This window comes from Atractosteus spatula, chromosome 2 (assembly GCF_055471065.1).
Source record: "Atractosteus spatula isolate fAtrSpa1 chromosome 2, fAtrSpa1.hap1, whole genome shotgun sequence".
NCBI classification, from domain to species: domain Eukaryota; kingdom Metazoa; phylum Chordata; class Actinopteri; order Semionotiformes; family Lepisosteidae; genus Atractosteus; species Atractosteus spatula.
This window is the reverse complement of record NC_142707.1, coordinates 35,981,153-36,003,060: the sequence shown is the minus strand read 5'-3', so window position 1 is coordinate 36,003,060 and position 21,908 is coordinate 35,981,153. Positions and strand designations below refer to the sequence as shown.

Sequence of the window (21,908 nt, the reverse complement as noted above, 5' to 3'; positions counted from 1 at the left end):
TAATTTAAAAGTGGACTAAGACCGTGTGCTCTGTGTCTCTAGTGTGACATCAAAATAATGAATATTTAATTTGCAGTGTAGTCTGCTTCCTATGTAGTTCGGGATGAAAACTGATCACGTATCACAGAAGAAAGGAAAAGTGAACCAACAGGTAAAACCGTGGACACTCGCGGTACTATCCTGTTAAACAGATTGAAATCTAGCCCCTCCCTCCGGGGATTCCCAGCATTTTTACAGCACAACCTCGTTTGATTGACGACAGTCAGTCCGTCCCTCCCCTTATCAGACTTGCTCGCAGTGATCTGTGGTCTCATAGCTCGCTTGCTATTTACAAGCTCGGGGTTCAGCTGTAAACGCTAGTTCAGTCACAAGTTTAATTCTGTGGTTTTTGATGGCGTTTGATATCTACTTTTTAAATTGAAACAGTTAAGATAATTGTGGCCTTTTTTCATCGTCTTCTTTTATTGAAATGTAAACAACTCTGAAAATAACTGAAAGGCATTTTTATTTTGGGCTTGAGATAAAAAGAGGAGAGCGAGGTGGCATGAAACTCAACACCTTAATCGAGTTATTTAAAAAGGAAACGGCATATATTTCAGGAGCGAAAGCGTGTATCTGGCTCGACAGCGCATACCTTCTATTTGGTGTTTTGTAAGTTATAAAAAAAAGTTTCCAGTTGGTGCACCATGGCCAATACCCCGGACGAAAGGAAAAAGGCAGAAGATCCTCCTGAAGACAGCCAGTGCGACTCGGGTTTTGGAATCGATTCCTTCCGATCCATAAACCAAGAGGATCATCAAAACATCAAAAGGACATCGCAGGAATCGAGCGGCGACAACAAGAAAGACAGGGATAAGTTGGACAATGTAACTGAGGACAGGCTGGACTCTTCCTACGGGTCGTCCTCTCTCACAGTTGAGAGTCTCAAGGACATGTTTCAGGATTGCAATATTTCTGAGCAAAAAGACACAGAAAACACAGAGGCTACAGAGTACAACGAACAGGAAATAACATTTTTAACTACCATCAGTGAAGACGGAGACACGTATGTTTTTGTTTTTGCTGTTTTTGTCGGCTTTCCACTAAGAAACCAAATAATTATAATTACTAACAATAGCACATAAAATGCATCCTTTAACATGTACATGAGCCGTTGTCGTTTATTGTTTATTGTATGTTTAAAGCATGCAAAAACGCTATCTCCAAAATCTTATGAGCGTGTAACCCACCTTCAAATGAACTATATTTACATTACTCCATATTGCAAAAAAAAAGAGGTAGTGATTCGCAGTGGAGAGAGAAAAAACGCGATAAGGCATCGTTGTGAGGTGATACTAGCGATTAGAAAGAAAAGCGTTGGTTGTTACAAAAGCTTTCTGGTAACATTTGCATATGTGAGAGCTTTGCGTGGTTGTTGGTAAGTGTGGATGTTGTAAGTCAAATACTGTCGTTGCAAGCGTGGAAAATGATCAAAAGGCTCGATAGTTTATGATCATCTGATACTGATTGTGACACAAACGGTGTCGGGAGTATCAGCAACGCAGCTAGATCGTTTTACGTTACTAACTCATCCCTCGTAAGGAGTTTGGATCCTGATGAAATGTGGATTTCAAAGAATAATTACTATTTTGTCTTCAAAGAGGGATTATTCGTTTATTTTGGCTTGAGTACCCCTTGATCTGATTTATGAGCATTCCTGGTACAGGAACTCAGAATGGACAAGGAATCTTTGTAAACTATGATGATACATACTTTAATGTCAATGTGATATTTTTGTTTTAAATGCAAAAAAGCACACTGAAGAGCCGATTTTCGTGTTTAGTGCCTGTGCGAAAAGTACAATTTCCATATGCTGTGCTTGCTATTACAAAGTTTGCTCTCACTCGAAAGTCCCTACTGCCTGTGGAAAAAAATAGTTTTTTTTCTCTGAAGCCCCTATTTTTACTAATATTTGTACTTTTTTTTCTTGACGCAAAATTACAGGACTTTAGTTTCAGCTTTGTAATTAATGTCATATTTTCCAGAAGAGGTGTGAATTCCCCATTGCTATTATACTGCTGTTATGATACCAGTTTTGTGTAGTCATTTAGGGAAGTGTTTGAGTTTTTGGAAACTACAAGGAACAGCAGTTTTTTTGGGGTTTTGGAAACAATCCATGAATTTAAACCCGTAAATTCCTACACACTGTTTCTGTGAACCAGAATTTTGCATTGCTCGTCTGTCTCTGTGTCATATTCACATTAGGTTCCATTGTTTTCAAATATCAAGCAAAAGCATAAATTATCATGAATTTTAAGGAACAGAAAATTATTTTTCTGCTGTTTTGTCACAAAGTGACAAAGTCACAAGCATTTTTCTTTTGAGAAAAATGTTTATGGAAACATAACACTACTTAAATGGAGGATAGTACTGGGTACTATCTGAAGTTGGGGGCTCACAAGTTAAGAGAGTGTTTTTCAGTTTGATAATGATCCTAAACGCAGGCAAAATAAACCCTAGTTTAAATCAGAACTTCAGCCCACAAACCCAATCCATGTTCTAAATGTGACACTACATGGTAGCTTCCCTTTTGATAAATTTATTCTAACTACTCATTAGCTAAGGTATTGAGCCTGGAACTGGCAATGTAAAGTTTGCTGTAACTGAGTTCTGTACCTAAGTTAAATAATAATGATGACATAGATAATGAGGCTTCCTCTTTGAAGTGTTACAAAATGGGTCTGCTGGGACAGCAAGAAATACAGTTTGAACCAGAATATCGAGCTCCAGAAGGCAGCACATCAATATACAGTATAGTAAAAGTACATAATGCATAGCAGCTGTGCTTTGTGAGGAAGAGGGGGACATATCTCAGTGGAAATAGCTTGTAGTAAAACATACTACAGTTGTTCTGTTTGTGAAAGTTAAAAAAAAATATTTAAAAAATGGTACTTTTACTTGAATTCTCACTTTAGCAGGCGGCAGGTACTACACAAACGATTTACACAGCAAGGGAAACCTGCATGTTTTTTTGTGTATATTTTTTTTTAATAGGGCCTGTGTATTATTCACAGTTTTCCCATTTTGAAATTGCTTTGTAACGGGAATAGGATAATGTTTTTATATGGCTTTCTGTTTATACTTCTCTCCTAGAGGAAATTGTAGGCATTTCTGAATAAGTTCGAAAACCATGCTTTGAGGTAGTTTTTGCAGTGTGTTTAAATATATGACATAAAGAAACAAAGCATTAAATGTCACCCACTTCTCTATTTTAATATCAGATGTGCTTTTTTGTCTGTTGCCACTCACACTGAGGGGGACTGTTTGTTGATGGCAGTCAATCATGCGACCCTGTAGCTGAGGTCTGACTACAGCTCTTTTTGAGGTGTGATGATTTCTGTAAAAATATACCTTTTGATATTAAGGTAGGAGATTATCAAACATCTCCAACATAGTTCTGATTTTCAGAACTGTACCTCAACATTTTCTGTCATATCAGAAGAATATTTGTAATTTGTTATTTTTAAATTAGTTGAGACTGTTTGATTGGAGCACATGTGCCTGAAGGTGTTTTTATGTCAAAAATGTCAGGGGAGTCTAATGAGGCGAAACTGCAGAGGAAGACAAGCAAGGAAAGTTATGGGATAGTGAAGCTGAGTAGTAAACTGTAGTAAAGACAGGGGTTTTTAAGAGGTATGCAATTGTAATTTGCTCTGAAAGTTCTGTTTGCTTTAAACTACAATACAGGAATGAACATGTAACACAGGAAACGTGTTTTCTGAGGAGTAAGGTGTTCAAGGTCTCAGTTCTTTAGAGAAGTGAAAAGGTTACAAGCAGGGAGTGAGTGAGAAAGCAGTCACCTCTAGATTCATGAGTATTTGAGCAGCGCTGTTTGCAGGACTTTTGCAGCTGCTTCGAGCTAACACAAAAATCACCACTCTTTACACTACAAAGTGCTAGACAGTGCACTGAAATTGGTCATAGGGGAGCATGAAACTGTGGGGTTAGGGAAGTCCAGAGAACATCTGCACATTGGGGCAAAACCCTTTAAGGGGAAATACTATCAAAATGTGCTGGTAGCAATTAATGATCTGGGGGTGGGCTGGGAGGAAGATGTGAAGAGAGACCTCTTATTGGGTGATAACAGGAAATTGAGCCTGTTACTTCCTTTTTTTAATGTCTGTTTAGTTAGGAAGCAGAAAGTCATAGTGACCAAAGAACCATTCATTTTTTGTCTGCATCTTCAAAAGGAAAGAAGTGTTTTGAGATTTTTTTTTGCTCATTAAATATATTTAAAATTTGCAGTACCTCAGAGGGGCTTGTAATTTAAGTTGTGGTAGTATTGACCAAAGCATTAGGAGAACTTGATATTTCTAACATATTCCTGTGTAGTAGTGAGATGGGAGAAAAAACAGGTTGCTGCTGGAAGTGGTGTTGGTGAACAGCAGGTGGCGCTTGTTTGTCTGGACCTGTGCTGTGCTTAGTCGATGCCACAAAATGGTGATGGGAGTACTATGTCCCCCATGTGAGACTTTAAACTGAGGACTTAACTCCTTCAACATTAAAGACCTCGTTGCCCTGTTCTTGAGAGTTTAGGTTATTGCCCTTGTGTCCTTGCTAAGTTGCACTTTAGGTTTGTACTAACTTCCCTCCATACATTTCCCCTTGAACTCAAAGTAATTTCTCTGCCTGATCTGCTGTTTGTACAAGATAAAGTGTGGGATCAACTTGGATGAAAACCACTATACAAATGGAAGCAGTTATTGCTCATGTCTTTAAATGTACCCACCAACTTCACAATTATTATTAAGCCTCATAATGTGACTTGTTTTGTTTCGTTTGATAAGTGCATATTTGTGAAAACAAATTGCTTAGGAAGTATAATTGTAAATAAAACCAAACATGTCCAATCTTGTATGTTCCATGCTTACAGCGTACTAGTATAATTATGCCATTTGGATGAATGCATGCTTCATAAGGTAGTTAATTATTTCAGTTTTATTGGTCACTACTTGCAGGCACAAAAACCTTGAGAATTTAGCCTTGGTAACTTTGCAGGTAAATGCACCAAACACAGGAAACAGATTTTCACCATTGTTCTTAGGATAAAGCTTCTGGGAGTGATTTCTAATCTGGAGTGACCCCACCTGTGGTTTTGCTTTACTCAGAAAGCAGAAGTACTAAAATTAACTGTGGAATTCCCCGTGACTGTCAGAGCACATGCTCAGAGTTACACGCCTCAGACAGGGAAATGGTTTGCTGCTGAAACCTCTCTCATTATGATTTATGCGAGTGTACATGTCATTTCAGTGTATGCATAGAAGTTTTCAGATCTGAGCTGTATGCTATTCAAACTGCAAGCATGCAGTCTGTTAATGCTGTAGAGACTAGGCTCCTTATCCATTCACAGGCAATGCACTAGTGCGTATCACTGTGAAGTGCTTCCTCTTATGCGTGTCAGATTTGGCAGTGAAAATGCGGTACAATTGTAGTAACACAAAAGTACACTTTTATCTTTTCTGCAAAATATTTATAACTTACAGAAAACCAGGATAGGGTTTATTAGGCATAGGGTTAAAAAGTGAAAGAAAGAAGTTGACTAGGTCTGAAGAAATACTGCACAGTTTGTTTCTCGGTGTGACCTTGCAACACACGATTGGACCATATCTGTAGAGCAGACAGTAGTGAGACTAGAATCTCCTGGGTGTCTCCTATTATTGCAGCCATGAATGATGAATATTTCCTCTCTTCCAGATTTTGGATGTGTTGTTCTGTTGCCGTTGCAGGCCAAAGTGGAATTCAGATTTTCTTGTGTGGAAACCATTGTCAGTCCGTGCTGTTAAACTCCTCACTGCTGTGCTCCCCCTGTGAATGTACTGTCTTTTTCAACAGGGCATGCACACCTTGCTTTGTTTTTCCTTTTACCCTTCCTGTTCATGATCAACAGATTTAATCGGTAGAGCTGTGGATAACAGTGATAAGTGAAAGAGGAAAAGGGGGGGATATATGGTTATCTTCATACTTCTCTGAAACCACCCTGTGCCATTAAGATTAAAGTGTATAGTGTAAATAGATTACTAATCAGTTGGGTACTTTGCTAAGTGAAAACGTTTGGGGATTTTGCTTGAAACCGTAATATATACTAAAAATATGAAAGTCCCTTGAAGGAGAAGAAATACTAGCTGGGTACCTTTCAGATTACAAGTTTTTTTTTTTAAGCCTTGAGAAATTCTCAAGTTTGTCCTTTTCTTTCTACCCCTGATAATCTGTGCCGGCTTTTCTTTTCCTTTTCGTCCTCTTGGTAACTTTTACGGTATGGAAATGTGTTGCGTCGAGCCGGGGGAGCCCCATTTCGAACTCTTTGTGCTGCAGTGAGTCTAACCAGCCGCAAGCAGGTTCAGTGTTCACCTTTGAAGAGCAAAGGAGGACAGCAGTGTAACTCAAGTAAGAGAGAAGCCCTATATAGTTCCCTGAGGAGCAGGTCTGACCAGGATTGTTTTCTCTTGCAAAATCAAATGCCAGTCTGCAAGGCCTCTGGCATGCCTATTTGTGACACCCTTTTCATTTACCTTTCCTTAAAATAAGTTTACTGGGTATAAATTTGTGGCCAAAATGGAAAAGTCGATCCTGTTTAGTCTGCATTTAGTTTTCCAGTCTCTACAGTGATTCAGTTTTGTGCTTTTATGTTTGGTGGGCTTGTTTGTGTGTTACAGGGCAATTAAAAAGGAAACTGGGGTGTTGGGTATATGAGTCTCATGCAGCGAAATAAGGAGGTGGAATTTTTACTTCTCTATTTTTGGTGTTTTGGAAATGCCCTTCTATTGAATGTCCTTAGTCGTGTATTAGAAGGAAGCCATACATATCTAAGAGTTCCTCAATTTTGAAATTTCTCAACACTTTAGAATCCTGTGACATGTGTCATTCCCTATTCCTTTGTATTGTTACTTTTACAGGTAAAAGAAACATTAAGTAAGATTTTGTTACAATAGAGCATTCATTGTTTTGAATTTAGGAACAACTGCAAGTGAAGCCATCTTTAAGAGCCTGAAAGTCAAATGTAGGTTGACTGAGTAGTCAGACAAAAAGCTGAAAAACACAAAACCTCCTTAAATGAAAGAAAGAAAACCCTTTTATTAGGCTATAGGGCGTTTCAGCTTGGTCTGAATCATTTATTTCCCCTCTTCAGTGCCTCACATGAAGCTTGAAAACATTTTATGTAAAGTATTTTTACTGGAATAGTCCGCTTGACAACTCTTCTTTACTGCTTGGTAATGAATGTACTGAGGAAGCTTAAGGAAGAAGCACAAGGCTGAAAAGTTGGAGGAGACAGAGACCTTTGGTTTCTTGCCTTTGTGCTAGATCACTTTCTACGGTATTTTACATAATATTTTCTAAGCATTATTCAGAAACCTGAATGTACTGTGCATCAGTGCTCACATGTAAATTACAATAAATTTCCTAGAAATTAAGTAGTTGCTGAGCTTTGCCAGTGACTCTTGAGTCGAGACAGCTATAGAGAAACACTCAGAAAGCATGTAGTTGCATGTGAACTCAGCGTGTGACTCAGCTACAAAATGAGAGGTATAAGAATAATCACCTTTTTTGTCCTACAGTTAGTGTTATTTACTATTTTAGTTTTCTGATCATGGGCGAGTGAACCTGTGTGCTGTACAGCTACTCAGAACTTGTACACCTCGCCTGAAAATATCTGAGTCAGAAAAGTCAAAATGTCAACTTTACTCATACCAGCTAAGGTGTCAGAAAGAAGGTGCTGGGTGATTAAACTGCAAAGGCCCCTTGAAACACAGGCGCATTCTTGCCAAATTCTGACATTTTCCAGAATGTCAGACTTTGTACTTCTTCGGTGGAATCATATCCATTGTACATAGCATATAGAATGAAACCTCCCCCATGCTGACACACTGCTCGTAGTACTGTATCTTTCCATTGTGATGGAGCCTAAGCCCACTGCCGAGCACCATTCATCCCACATTATTGCCCTGAAGATTTGATTGTAAATGACACAGGTTTTTTTTTCTGATGAGTAGGATTGAGGAGGCTCTGGCTCCATTGCAATCGCATGAAGTTTTTCTTGAGAGCAAAAAGCCCCACTGAGATAAACCTCAACAGCCCTTACTACGTAGTAAATACTGAGTTTTAAGTTGGGGAAGAACAGCCCTGTTTTAGGCCAAACACTGACCTGATTAAGTGGTCAATCCCTACATGCTTCTTATAAATACCATTTGCTGTAAGAAGACAGAGAAGACAAGTAAGCACCATAAGGTAAAACTTAATTATTTGTCAACAAAGGCAGATCTCTGTATATTTGTACAGGCATGACTGTCATAGTCATGTCTAGGCAATCTTCTTGTACAAAGCAGGCATTTCCAGGACCACACACTTTCTGGTTTTTGTTCCAGCCAAGCTCTCAGTTACATAATTCAGTTAAACTCTTATACGTGTTGACAACTGCTTTTTAACTATTACATTTCCTAAGTAAAAATTTGATGATGGGGAGGGGGGGGGGAATGAGTAGAAAGCAAACATCTGCAAATATTCCGGTCTAGCCATTTGTTGATTCAATTACAGCTTCAGTTCAGTCATTATGATCGGCTGGAACAAAGAAGCAGCAGGTGTGACAGCACACCCCTGATCTAGACAGCTCTATATGGAGGTGGAAGGTAAAGGAATTTTTTATGTCTGCTTTCAAATTGGAATTTGCCTTGCGCCTATAAATGTATAAAAAAATGTAGGTGTAAGAATCATCTGATGTGCCGTTCAGAAAGTCATACTTGTACATTGGAGAAGGCTGGCATTGGGCTTCAAAGGGAAATCTAATGAAATTAGTAGTTCATTAATTAAATTTAATAGTATTTGTATGGGCTTTCACAGGGTGCTCTCAGTTCTTTCTCCCTCCCACAGACATACTGGCAAGATTAATAAGGGTTAATTAGGGCTTCTACTTTGTGCATATGCGTTCTGAGGTGGACTGGGGTCTTGTCCAAGGTGTCTGCCTTCTCTTGCCCCTCGGACCCTTGATGCGGGTTAGCAGCTTTCAGATAATTGATAGATGTACCTCCAAAGTTCTTGTGGCGCAGCTCAGACTTCATAGAACATAAGGGTTTTTGACTATTCAAATTTAGAGGCCTTAGAGAGAGATGTCCACCATGTGGGGCTCACGCAAAAACACAGATTCAACCAGGTAGCAGACATTTAAGGTGTTGTGTGCCACTAGGATTCACTCTTGTTCAGCAACAACAACAAGAATGTAGCATTGTGTGGGAGAAGAGTTATCAACCTCTTGTAGCGTTTGCCTTAAGATTGATATCTGGAATGTGAAAGAAACCTCCTCTTCAGTCAGAGACAATCTCCACATCTGTTAAGAGTCTTACCACAACTTCTTACTACTAGGACAGCATCAATGTGAAATGCAAAGACATGCCCTGTGCTTGCATCCTGTTGGCAGGTTAAATTGCTTTGATGGCTCAGGACTTGGAGGAGATGCATTAGGTTGTTGAAGAATGGATGAGCCAGCATGAGAATGTTGTTAATATTAGTGGACCAGCTTAGGGATTTTTAGCCATTTTAGGGATTTGAATGTATTGAACTGGGAAAGCTACTGGATGTTTTTGATGTTTCGAAACGTCTAATGTGTAACGTGTGAAACGTGTAATGTCTGAGTTAATTTCAGTAATTTAAATATGTCCTGAGAAACATGAAAAGCACAAGAAGTGAATACAGGAGCCATTAGCATTTACTGCATTTTTAATCTCCCATTGTGTGTGTAGGTGGTAGCAGTAGCAGCAATTACCCCAAAAGTCCTCAAATCTTTGTGACTGGCTGCCCTATAAACTTGTCTACTGAACAAAACAGAATCTCAATGGCCTCCTCTTGCCTGTAGTCTTACCAAGATCATTTGGTTTTTAGTAACTAAATTTGTTTTTTGAAAGAAGCCATGATATGTGCTTTGAACATGAGGCTTGGTGGGTAGAGTCAGACTCCCACAACCTTTTGTTTCAAGAAGTGCCTCCTGTTTTTGGTTTTAAATTAACTTCCACATAGTTACCACCTGTTTCCTCTGGTTTGTGTTTCACTGTTGATAATGGGAAAAGTCGGCTCGGTTACCTTTTATCAAATTACAATTCTGTGAGGTCCCCTTGTGATCTTCTCTGCTCAAGACTAAAAAGGCTCATTTTTTTTTTTTTAGCCTGTTAGTGTAGGACACTCCTTTACGCTTGGGAATGTGTCTGGTTGCTTTTCCTTGGGATAGGTTCCAGACAAGCAATCTTTCTTGTGGTGAACGGTAGTTTGAATGAGATCCTACTTCCGTTTGCCTGTTAATTGTCTCTCCCCAAAGACGAAAATTAAATCAACTTCAACACCTAAGTCATTTTTAATAGCTTCTTCAAGCTCAATGTCTGTCATCCTATATTTATACTTTGCTTTTAATACCTGTATGGAATATTTTGCACTTGGCTTAATTAAAATTAGTGTGGCCGAGATTTTTGCATCCTCACATTGTCTAGTAAGACATAAACAATGTGCTAACATAAGCTTGTAAGTCTTTTTCATAAGTAGCATTTGTCTTTAGCATTTATCTTGCTACATGTATGTAATATTCTGCACTTATCTACCTTAAATGTCACCTGCCAGAGTTTTGCTTAGTCTTGAATTCTATTTTTTTTTAATTTCCTTTAGAGGTTCTATGGTGTTTTCCAACCCTCCTACTTTATCATCTCAGATACTGACTAGTTTACCAGAATTTAGATCTTTGGTATAAATTGGGAGGCACAATGGTCCTATTAAAGACCCACTAGCTGCATCACCCCATCCCAAATAATAAAGAAATCTGTCTAGACAGATCAGCTTCTTTTAGTGAATGCCAGATTGCACAATAACATTTTTCATTGAGGTGACATTAAGCTGTAGTTCTCTGTTGATTACCATATATTTTGTCATGTTTGCAGAAATCTGGAATGTAAAGGGAATATTTATCTTGAGTCTTTTTTTTTTTTTTTAGGATCTTACATCTTGCAATAATCCATGAAGAGACGGAATTTGCAGAACAGTTGATATCCTTGTTTCCCAAAGATGTGCTGGACATACAGAATGATCTTTACCAGGTAAAGTCTTGAACATTTGACACTTGGAGTCCATCATTAGACATTTTTTTAAACTTTCTGTATGCTTCCAGCCACCGTGTGGTTATTTAGAATCACTAATCCTGGTCCTGGAGAACATTTTGTAGATCACTATAATATTCCATCGTGATCAATTAAACAATTGAGTTAACTTAATTTGTCAGTACAATGTGAGTACTGTTCATCCTCCAATTCCCAGAGTTCTCTTAGTTGAAAAGATTGAGATACTTGCCACTAGTTTACAGGTGTTGCCAATTTTAAAAACAGGGTACCTATAAAATTCACTGAACTAGGGTTATTCCAGGGCCAAGCTGGAAATTCATGCTTTAAAATGCTTTATTTAACTTGTCAAACAATGAAACAAATTACCCTGAAAATATACCTCTGTTGATTTGGGCTAGTATTTCCCATTATAATTATAATTATTTTTTAGGCCATTCCGAAATGGGCCAAATGGTTTCTTCTCATTTGTAACTTTAATATAGAGGACTACATTGTAACATTGATTGATTGATTTCTGTTTTTCCATATACTGTATATGCATATGTATCCTATTTGGATTATGTTTGTTTGTAAAGTGATCTGAAGCATGTTTTGTTTCTCTTTCTGAAAAATGTATGACTATACATTGTTGGTAGCACCTGTGCTTTTGAGCTCGGTATCTTTACTAATTACTTGAATATTATAGATAATTATTGTGCTGCTGTACTTGTCAATAATTCTTGTAATGCATCTGTTACACACACATACTGGTTTATGATGTACTGTGCCACTAATTGAGTCTGAGACTCCAAAGATGTCAGCTACCATTTCTAAGATATTCATTTTGAAGAGCTGGTGTCGGCTCTTCCTCGTTGTTTTCACTTATTTTCTTGTGGGCTACCATAACATGCTGGCATTAGTCCAACACTTTTTCTACTCTGCAAATGAAACTGACTGCAAATTCCTTTCAGCTTCCAATTTCAGTATGGTAAGATAAAAGCACAATTTCGTGTATGTCATCTAACCTGTGTAGTATACTCTATATTACCGTTAATGTTATTGTACTAGGTAAGGCTCAAGCGCAGTAGATATGCGTGATATTGAATAGCAATAGAAACGGTATACAAACATCTGGAAATGCTGTAACCTTATGACTCAGAAATTCACGTTTAATTAATTCAGGCCTGCGTTCAGCTTTATTTAAGGCCTGAATTAATGAGTTGAGCCAGGAATACAAAGCCAATACTTGAAGGCTGGTTTTGTTTCGAAACTCTTTGTACTGCCCAGTCAAAACCTGTCTTCAGGGACTGGAGTTGTAATTTGCAGCCGTTAGATGCAATGCCATTTTCATTTAAAAAATGAAAAATTTGTGATCTCAATTCTTATCTTATGCGTATCAATTCTATTATCATATATTTTAACCAAGCGTTTTAACATGGGGTGTTTGGTACAGTAGGGTAGTTTTTGGGGGTGACAAGCAGAGCATTTTTAGTAGCTCTGAGCAGGAAAGGAAACTCCTGGATACTAGAATGAAAGCTATCTGCCCCTTTGGGAAAATCTGCCGTTATTTTTCCAGAAAATTCCTGAGCAGTGTGTTTTTGATTAATGTGCAGTAAAAACCCAAGGAACGTGCAGTTAAACCTTTCCAGTAGGGACTTTCTTTTTCCATGGGTGTAAGGGACTTTTTTGTGGGGGAGAGTAAAAAAGGGAATCCCCCCGAAATCAAATTTAGAAACATCGGGAAGGGGATCTCCCACTTAGACTAATTTAGGGCCTGGAAGTAGTCATTTTTATATAATTATGCTATGAATGCAGTAGCAGTTCGCATAAATGTCTTTTGTTGGAAGGTCAAAAGTTTATTATATGGTTTTGGGTGTGATTAATCTCTTAGACATGACCCCTCTGAGTACTGGTAAAACTAGTTGTAATAATTAGTTACTAAATATTTTTAAAATGTTTCCTTCCTGTCATTTCTAAATATCTCTTTTAATAGTGTAAGAAGATATGAAATTCATTTTAAATGCACAAGTACTCCCAAATATAATAAAGGTATTTTGGTCAAGGGTTGTACATGTTAAAAGCAAGAAAAGGTTTGTAACGAGTACTATTTACTTTTTAATGTACAGTAATTAACCTTCGTTGGTATGCTTATTTTAATCTACTGTAGCGGTCCAAAACTTGTGAAGTGAAAAGGTGATTTGTCTTTAAAAAACCTTAGCACAACCATGATACCTTCTAATTTGGTAACATTCTTCCAAAAAAAAGGGGGTTCCTTAAAGAAGAAGAAGGGGGTTTTTAAAGAAATGAAAGGATCAACTGTCCCATTTACTAAATTCAGTGATTTTAGGCTGCTTTCATTCGGGTAAGTCACAAATTAGCAGGTTTCAAAATCGTCGGAAGCAAAACATTAACAAAACGCTATTTTATGTGCAGCTAACATGAAAGTGCCAAACGGCCAAACTTCTAATTTGATTAGCTTCTCGGCTGAATTTACCCAACGCCTGACAAGGAAGCTGTCGTTGTTTTGTTCTCTTGACAGACGCCATTACATCTGGCCACGTACCTGAACCTGCCCTCGGTGGTGCAGGCACTAGTGCACAAGCAGGCGAGCCTGGAGCTGCAAGACCAAGATGGCAACACGCCGCTCCACGTGGCTTGTGAGCAGGGGCGGGTGGACTGCATCAACGAGATGACCCGAGGCCTCTCTGTCAGGCAGCTGGGCTGCGTCCTGGAGATCCAGAACTGGAGAGGTATTCAGAATGGTTCGCCTTGGCGCATGAGAAAAAGGCAGAAAAGTGTAGCCGCAGACATACAGTATTTCCTCATAGCACTTGAAGGCAAGATGAGGCACCGATAATAAAGCAAAGTGAAAAGGATTGTGAAAGCTCTGGGAAACAGGGCCTCCCTGCTCTTTCTGCTGGGGTGGTCACTTCTATATCCAGACTTTTATGACTTTTATGAGCTTAGCTCTCCAGACAGATGTCATGCTTTCCGACTCGCATTACAAACAGGCTGACTTTTTCTGATAAATTCCGCCTTTCAAAGAAAGGACATGTATTCAGAGTAAGCTCTCATACCTCAGAAGTATTCTTGACATAGCAGCAAATGTATGTCCAAAAGTTGCGTCCTGCTTCTTATAAACTCTTGTCTTTTGTCTTATTGCAGGCCTGACATGCCTCCACTTAGCCACTCTGCGGAGAAATCATCGGCTCGTGAAACTTCTGCTGAAGAAGCGCGCAAACATCAATACTCAGGTGCTGTGCGGTTGTGCTTCGGTGTAGGCTGACCTACGAATATGAAAGGATGAAGCTTAAAATTTGGTTTCCATTTAATACAGCGATAGCCATTGTAATATTTTCCAAGACTGCATGACCCAGCAACCCTCACCTGAACAGAATAACATAAGAGATTGTATCAAGAATGCCTTCCAGTAGTAGTGACTGTCTGAAGGACTTGAATTTCTTCTGTTTTTTTTAAAGTACCAATATCCTTAATTCAGTTTGAAACACAAACACTATTTTGTGTAACTCAACAGTTTGAAAAAGCCCCATGAAGACAGCTGTGGTATAAATTAAATCTTTTTATCTTTCCCCATCAGTGGGAAATATTGCAGGTGTCAGCCCCAGAAGTTTATGGTAACTTTGTGGGTTCAGCCAAGAGTCTTCTTTAAAACAGAAAATCAGACTCAAGCAATGGGTTTTGAAGTACCCTTTGGCACGTGGGTCCAACTTTTAAACTGGTTCTAAGCACTGATGTTTGTTCATATTTCCTTAGGAGCTCCTTTACAATCTTGCCACCTAAACTGAAACTATCCTTAACTGAGGCTGCTATCGATAAAGAAACTGTCGAGCACAGATTGAGCTTGTTTCCTAGGTAACCATGTTTCTCCTCTGCTTTTCTGCTTCAGGAGGGAACGAGCGGAAAGACTCCTCTGCATCTGGCCGTGGAGCTGCATGACCCGTCTTTGGTGACGCTGCTGTTGAATCAGGGAGCCAATGTGGATGCAGCTATGTACAATGGCTGCACCTCTTTGCATCTGGCAGTTGGAAGACAGGACGCCCCAATCGCTAACTTGCTGTGCCAGTCTGGAGCTGATAAGATGTTACGAAACATGGAAGACGAGACCGCCCTGGACCTCGCTGATGGAAACGATGATGTAAGTTTGCTTCCGAAATATTGGAGCTTGGGGGGATTTCATTAACAAGGAGACAAATTCAAAGGGCTACAAATCATAGGCGGACATTTGGAAGGCTAATGCAAGTCAGGCAGTCCTTTTCAAAGCTGTTAGGGCAGGTTTAATATGTGTATAACATATTGATGTGCAAGTCAGGGAGGGGTTGAACGGTTCTCGTCAGAACGTGTACAAAGGCAGTGTACAATTATACTGTTTCAAGTGTACGCTGACTAAAAGCTGAATATATGTTTAGCACTGTTTTTCCAGTGTTCCTGGGATAAACCATTTCATTCCTCCACATTGCAAATGTTTCAGCTGTGTTTCTAAAATAAATAAAAACAAGCTTGTCTTACATGCTTTAAAGCCCCTACCAAGGCCAATGCAGTCACACCCACCTCTAGGCCTCTAGGCCTTATCCTGCACTCAGCGGATGTTTGTTTTCCTGCTCCCTGGGAGTCTGACACATACAGACTCCCAGGGAAAAGCTTTTAGCGTCTGCTTTTCATTGTAAGCTTGGCTGTTGCAGCATGGGTATCACTGCAGCTGGTTAAATTTGTCCTCTTTGTGTCTTCCAGATCCTTGCACTCTTTCCATTTGACGACATTCAGATCTCTGGCCGGTCTGTTGTTGGAATGAAATTCTGAAGACTTGTAACATGGCAACCCTGAGGACTTAACATGCGTATTTATAACCAGACATTTCCAAAGACTTTGGTTTGAATTTTGGACTGCCCACCTGAGCAGCATTTTTCTTCTGAAATCAGTACTGTACATATATTGCCAGGAATTGAATCCTAAGGATGTTGTCTCCTCTGGGCTGCTATTTGTGTTATACATTTTGTTTTAGGGGAATCCTGTATTTTTTAAATTGTTTTAATGTATGTTCTTTTAAAAAAAATCACTTCCTAGAGATCCCTTTCACTTATATAGAAGTGTAGGAGGAGGGAATTAAATCTTGCCTAAACGTTTAACTGAAGCCTTCTGTGACTGTGTTGGAAGAAGAGTGGTATCAAATGGGTATTTATATAGGCACCTATTTGGAGTTGGTGGAGGTTAAATTATTAAATTTGCCATCTTTTGACTGACTATTTTCGATCCAGTGTTCTTGTTGCTTAGTTTTCTGAAATGCTTTATATACAGTAATTCTGTTTTTCGAAGTTTTTGGACAGTACACATTTCAGTAAATATTAACTCTGCACCACTTTTTTTGGGGCTGTCAATTTAATAATAATAATAATAATAATTGCTTGCACTTATATAGTGCTTTTCTGGACACTCCACTCAAAGTGCTTTACAGGTAATGGGGACTCCCCTCCACCACCACCAATGTGCAGCATCCACCTGGATGATGTGACGGCAGCCATAGTGCTCCACAACGCTCACCACACATCAGCTATCAGTGGGGAGGAGAGTAGAGTAATGAAATCAATTCATAGATGGGGATTATTAGGAGGCCATGATTGGTAAGGGCCAATGGGAAATTTGGCCAAGACGCCGGGGTCTTAACTTGGCTTTAGAGATTGTGCTGTACACATTGCTAACTAGGTGATCACTCTGGTATTTAGTGGAGTGAAAATCAGGATTTCCTGTAGATAGTGGTAGATGTGACTGTTAAAATAAGCCTAAGGTAATATTGTGCAGCGTGACAGGGGGAATCTTTTAACTGAAAGATTAACCAATCCCAGCTGACATTCAGCTGGATAGCCACCCCACAGATGGGATTTCCATGGAAAAAGAGGAATGAGAATCGCCACATTACATCCTAGATACTGTCATTCAGTGTGTAAAAGCCACTCCTGAGCTTGCGTCTTTGTAGTGCATCATCTAACCCATTCCCAGCCAACACATTTGTTGCCAAGCGTAGTCAGTCAAAGCTACAGGCCGATACATGCTTTTCATCTCTCTCATCTTACAAGCCTTGAGTGCACTTATAGATCATTAGAAGTTGAAAGGTCACGTGATTCAAGGAGTGGTTTTCACTGCTTAGCGATTACTGATGTAACTGTATTTGTCAAAATGTTTGAATTTTAGATTTAGCTTACTTGCAGCTTTCAGATGGTACTCATGGACAAACTCCTTTACTTTTGATGCTATAAATTATTGCACTTATATTAACCACAGTTGTGTTGCAAATGGAACTTTGTGGACAGACTAGTGATATACAAAAAAAACGGAAATCTTCAAAGCCTTCTAATGAACTGCCATCAAAGCTAACTGTAGGTGCTGTCTGCAGCAGACACAGATTTATGAAGCCTCCACATGATCAGCTGGGAGGCTAGCTTTGTTGAGTGCCTGCAAGACTATAGCAGTGTAAGTTATTTTCTTGTGAATTCGATGATGAAATGGCAGTGTGTGACAGTATTGAAAAAACGCAACAGTTTGTACATTAGCTGTTACTCAATTTGTGATCAGATCTGCATTTTCTTTGCTTTAGGAAGAAAAAAAGCACATTTTTGTTTTGATGCCTTTCTATATGTTCATTTCTTTAAAGCTGTTAACACTAAAGTCCTTTTTCACCCTGTCTTAAAAAGGTACTTCTTCTTGCATTCTAGCTGCACATTTTACAAATAACAGCTTTCTCTAATACATCAGTGTCCTTTTGAAGGGCACACCGTACAGATGCAGAACGGTTTAATCTTTTCTGTGAAAACCTATCCAAGGAACAGCTTATGTTTTATTATTGTTGATGAATTACCTGTGCCAATAAACTACAGTAACAGAAACTTTTTTCTTTTTGTTTTCATATTGTTTATTATACAGAGACATGTGTTTGGTATATCCTCAATGTAAATTTCTTGCAACATCTTATTAATTCAGAAAGTTGTTTCCAAAATAGTTTTTATTCTGCTGCCTAATTTCTTACCACTTGAAATAGATGTTCATAGAGCTGAACTGCATAAATGGATATGCAGTCTTTTAATCTTCAGGTCTTGGAACACCAAAATGATAATTTGATGCATACATCTTGCAGGTAAATAGCCTTCATAAGCTTTATGTGTATTAAAGGTAATTTGTGGGAACTTTCAGGAAAGGAATATTTATAATTGGCTATATATTGAAATTATTAGTTTAACAGTTAAGATAAGGCACAACTTTGATCTGTATTCCTCATTTTTAGTTCTATCTGTTAGCCTTATGCCACTATATTGGCCTGTCAAATTCAGACATTAATAAGAAGGGTTAAGAAGCTTAAGAAGGGTTACTTATGAGAAGAAGCCAATCAGTCCATCTAGCCAAATTGGTTGTTGCTAAGTGATCCAAGGATCTCATCCAGTCCTGTCCTGCTAGTAGCCTAGCTATCAGCTTTATCAACATGACTAGGTACAGTAGCTTGTTTCATACTCCCACACCCTTCTGAATAGTGCCCTTTCTCAGTTTTAAATGCTTTATTCTTTGTATGCACAGCACACAAGCAGGAAATTCCCAGGCGCAGAACCAATATAAAGACGTCGTTAAAGAGGTTGCAATAAATGGTGTTTTATGGATTAAAGGATTTTAAGATTAAACGGGGATGGTAGCATAAACTGCTGCACAACTAAACCGAGCAGTGTGCACATCTATTGTTTTACTTGTCAGTTGTTCAAATATAACACATAAAAATAAAGCCCCATTCTTACTTTAATCTGCCTCAGATTGGTAGCAAGTGACAACTGTTTTTGTTTTAGATGTATTAATTAAAATAATGACTTAAGTCAAGATAACAAAGTGCCATTTGTCTCATTATAAACCAAGGTGCAGAATTGCAGGTCTGAGCACATGAAGGACTAGTGTCAAGGTTGCCTGTATTTTAAGATACAGCACTCAATTGCTTAATTGAAGGCAACTCTGCTTTTTAACTCCTTTGTTAAGTTGTGCTCCTCTAAAACAGTTCCTAAATTTGATAATGTAATTAATATGATGTAATGCAGTGTACTGGAATGGCCCCATCTTTATGTTGCCCTGTCTTTTCCCGTTTATTTCATCTTTTGTCATTAGGTAGGTATAAATCATCTCAAGTTCAGTAGTGAATCTAAGAATAAAAGAGGTGTGGGGGCAGCATGGTGGCACAGTGAAAAAACTGACTCCAGTATGAGTGTTTCTATATCCATATTATATCTGCTTTATCCAATACAGGTTTGTGAGGCTGCTGGAGTCTATCCCAGCAAGTGACAGGAGCAAAGCAGGACATACCCTGGATGGAATGCCAGTCCATCACAGGGCACATGCTTATACCAGGGTCAACTTTCCCAGAAGCCAGTTAACCTAGCAGTATGTCTTTGGACTGTTGGAGGAAACCCACATGAACACAGGGAGAACATTTACACTCCACACAGATAGCACCCCAGGAATTGAACCCAGGATCCTAGTGTTTTAAGGTAGTAATGCCAACCACTGCACCACCTGTCATTTAAGATAATTATTGCTTACCTAGGTTTCTGTATACTAAAGAAGTGACGCAAGTCTTCATGAGAAAATGTCTACTGATTAGCTCCTAATACCTTTCTGGATGACTAGTTTGGAGAACCAGCTAACAGGTACAGTAAGTGCCAGTTTAGTCTGCACACTAAATTTGATGTATTTCAGTTGTGGTCTTAGGGCGATGGAAGTACTGTGGGATTCTGGAGTAGTCACAGTCTGTGGGTCTAATGAAGGAATTCTTACTGCCAAGTCTACTCAAACATGTAGGAGCTTTAGTCTACACTCAGTGTAAGGATGATGTTTAAGTGATTTTGTGTAGTTGATTAAAAATGTAGTGTCCTCAACAGGAATTTGGTCTTGTAATTTTTAATTTGTGTCTTAAGTTTAACTGGCAGTATAACCCTATCAAAATATATAGTTTTTCACCAATAACAACAGGATACAGCATTCTTAATATGATTTAAAATATTATTTAATTGAAAAAGGTAGAATAATTAAATATTTAGAATGAATTTGATCATACAAAGTAAAAATCTAAACTGATTTAAAATAAAGGATATGCTGTTGATCAAAAGCCATGATATTTTAGTGTTCAATTGCAAACATTTGAATGCCACCACAAAGAGCCAGTGTAATATATATTGGAGTGATACAGTGGGCCTGAAAATGAGTGGCTGGCATTCAGACAAACTCTAATTTGAGGATATTCAAAATATTTCCATATACTGTATCTTCTCCTGGTAGTAGTAACAACAAGCTTGCCTAGCTCAATGGTGCAAGTTTTATTTTCACCTGAAGACACCTGAAGAAGGTTCCACAGCTGAAATGTTGTCTTTTTTCTTTACTTTTCAGGATGGAATAAACCTTTACCTGTTATTGCAATTTATATTTTCTATTTATTTTGATAAGTTATCTTCCTGCAATAGTTTGTATGGCAAATGCCATATCTTTAACAGAAAGCAATTCACCTGCAGTATATGTTCACCGTCCTGACTTAAATTCTGTCTCATATTTAAAATGCTTAAAATATTATTCTAAAGCTTTTAAAGTGACCTATATTTATTTCCAGAGCAACATTAAGCTGAGAGTGTTCCTTAGGTCCATCAGTTTTCTGGTCAATGCCACCTTAACATTTACTGACTCAAGTCACCTGTTTCCTGTCATCTCCATGGCAACTTTGTGTGGGCGCTCAGATAACCTATTGGTCAAATATACCAGGCTGTGATCAGCAGTATTTATGGTTTCCTTTTTTACATGCCTTCTTCCTTTATTCTTAGTATTGTGTTGCAATAGTGCCAGACACTGGAAATTTTAGAGTGAGGAGATCACAAAATCCTGTGAAAATCCCTTTCTTGGTACATTTTAAAACAGTTTTTTAAGATTGCATTAATAGAGTTTCACAGGTTCTCAACAAAAGCAGACAAAAATACGTCATTAAAGTATGACTCGAGCTTTTGACAGTAAATACATCCGCTAACTCTGAGAAAGCTCTTGACTTTTCTTTTGCACTTTCTATATAAATTTATGAAAAAATGGAAAATATTGAGTCATCAGCCTGAAGTCTTTAATTATGTAATTTCTCTACTTTATCATCTTTTGAGTAACATATTGTCAGAGCTCCTTGAGCTAATGTTATTTTCATTTGTATTGCTTATGAAAAGCTGTGACAATCAGATTAAGAAATCACAATTGCAAAACTTACAGAGGACATTCATACATTTTATTACAAGTAAGCCAATCACCATGTAATCACATTTATGTGACTGGATGATACTTAAAGTATTCAAAGCTCCTTTCACATCAGCTGTTCAGCATGAGGGTTTGTGTCAGTGTAGCTCAAAATAAATTATTAGCACTCTTCTTATGAGATCGTAATAACAATAACATATCAGCTGCATTGTGACAAGACCTTGTTTGCCATTTGTGGATCTTTTTTTTTTCAATAACAAATGATCTAATCTAGCTCAGCAACAAATAAAGTTGATTCAAACACCATGTGATATGCAACCATGCAACCAACAGTATGTCTGTTGGTTACAACAGTCATTCTTAGTCCTGGCCCTGCTAAACTCCTGTATCTTCTAGTTTTCTAGTCCAGCTTATTTCTTAATCACAGGTTTATTTATTTCACTTTTCTATTTGAGGCTTTTTCTTGCTGTCACATTTTATAGCACTATGTATCTAACAAACCAGATTAAACATTTTTGGTATTTTCCATCCATTGCCAGCAGCTAT

General features: G+C 38.4%; 1 protein-coding gene across 1 annotated transcript; it reads left to right on the top strand.

The window, feature by feature from the left end:
• Window positions 1-304: 304 nt before the first annotated feature.
• nfkbie (nuclear factor of kappa light polypeptide gene enhancer in B-cells inhibitor, epsilon) lies at window positions 305-17,998 on the top strand. Its single transcript, XM_088931743.1, has 6 exons — window positions 305-1,045; window positions 11,000-11,102; window positions 13,642-13,852; window positions 14,268-14,356; window positions 15,010-15,258; window positions 15,852-17,998. The coding sequence occupies exons 1-6, from the start codon at window positions 687-689 to the stop codon at window positions 15,918-15,920; spliced, it is 1,080 nt and encodes a 359-aa protein (XP_088787869.1). The 5' UTR covers window positions 305-686; the 3' UTR covers window positions 15,921-17,998.
• The last annotated feature ends 3,910 nt before the right edge of the window (window positions 17,999-21,908 follow it).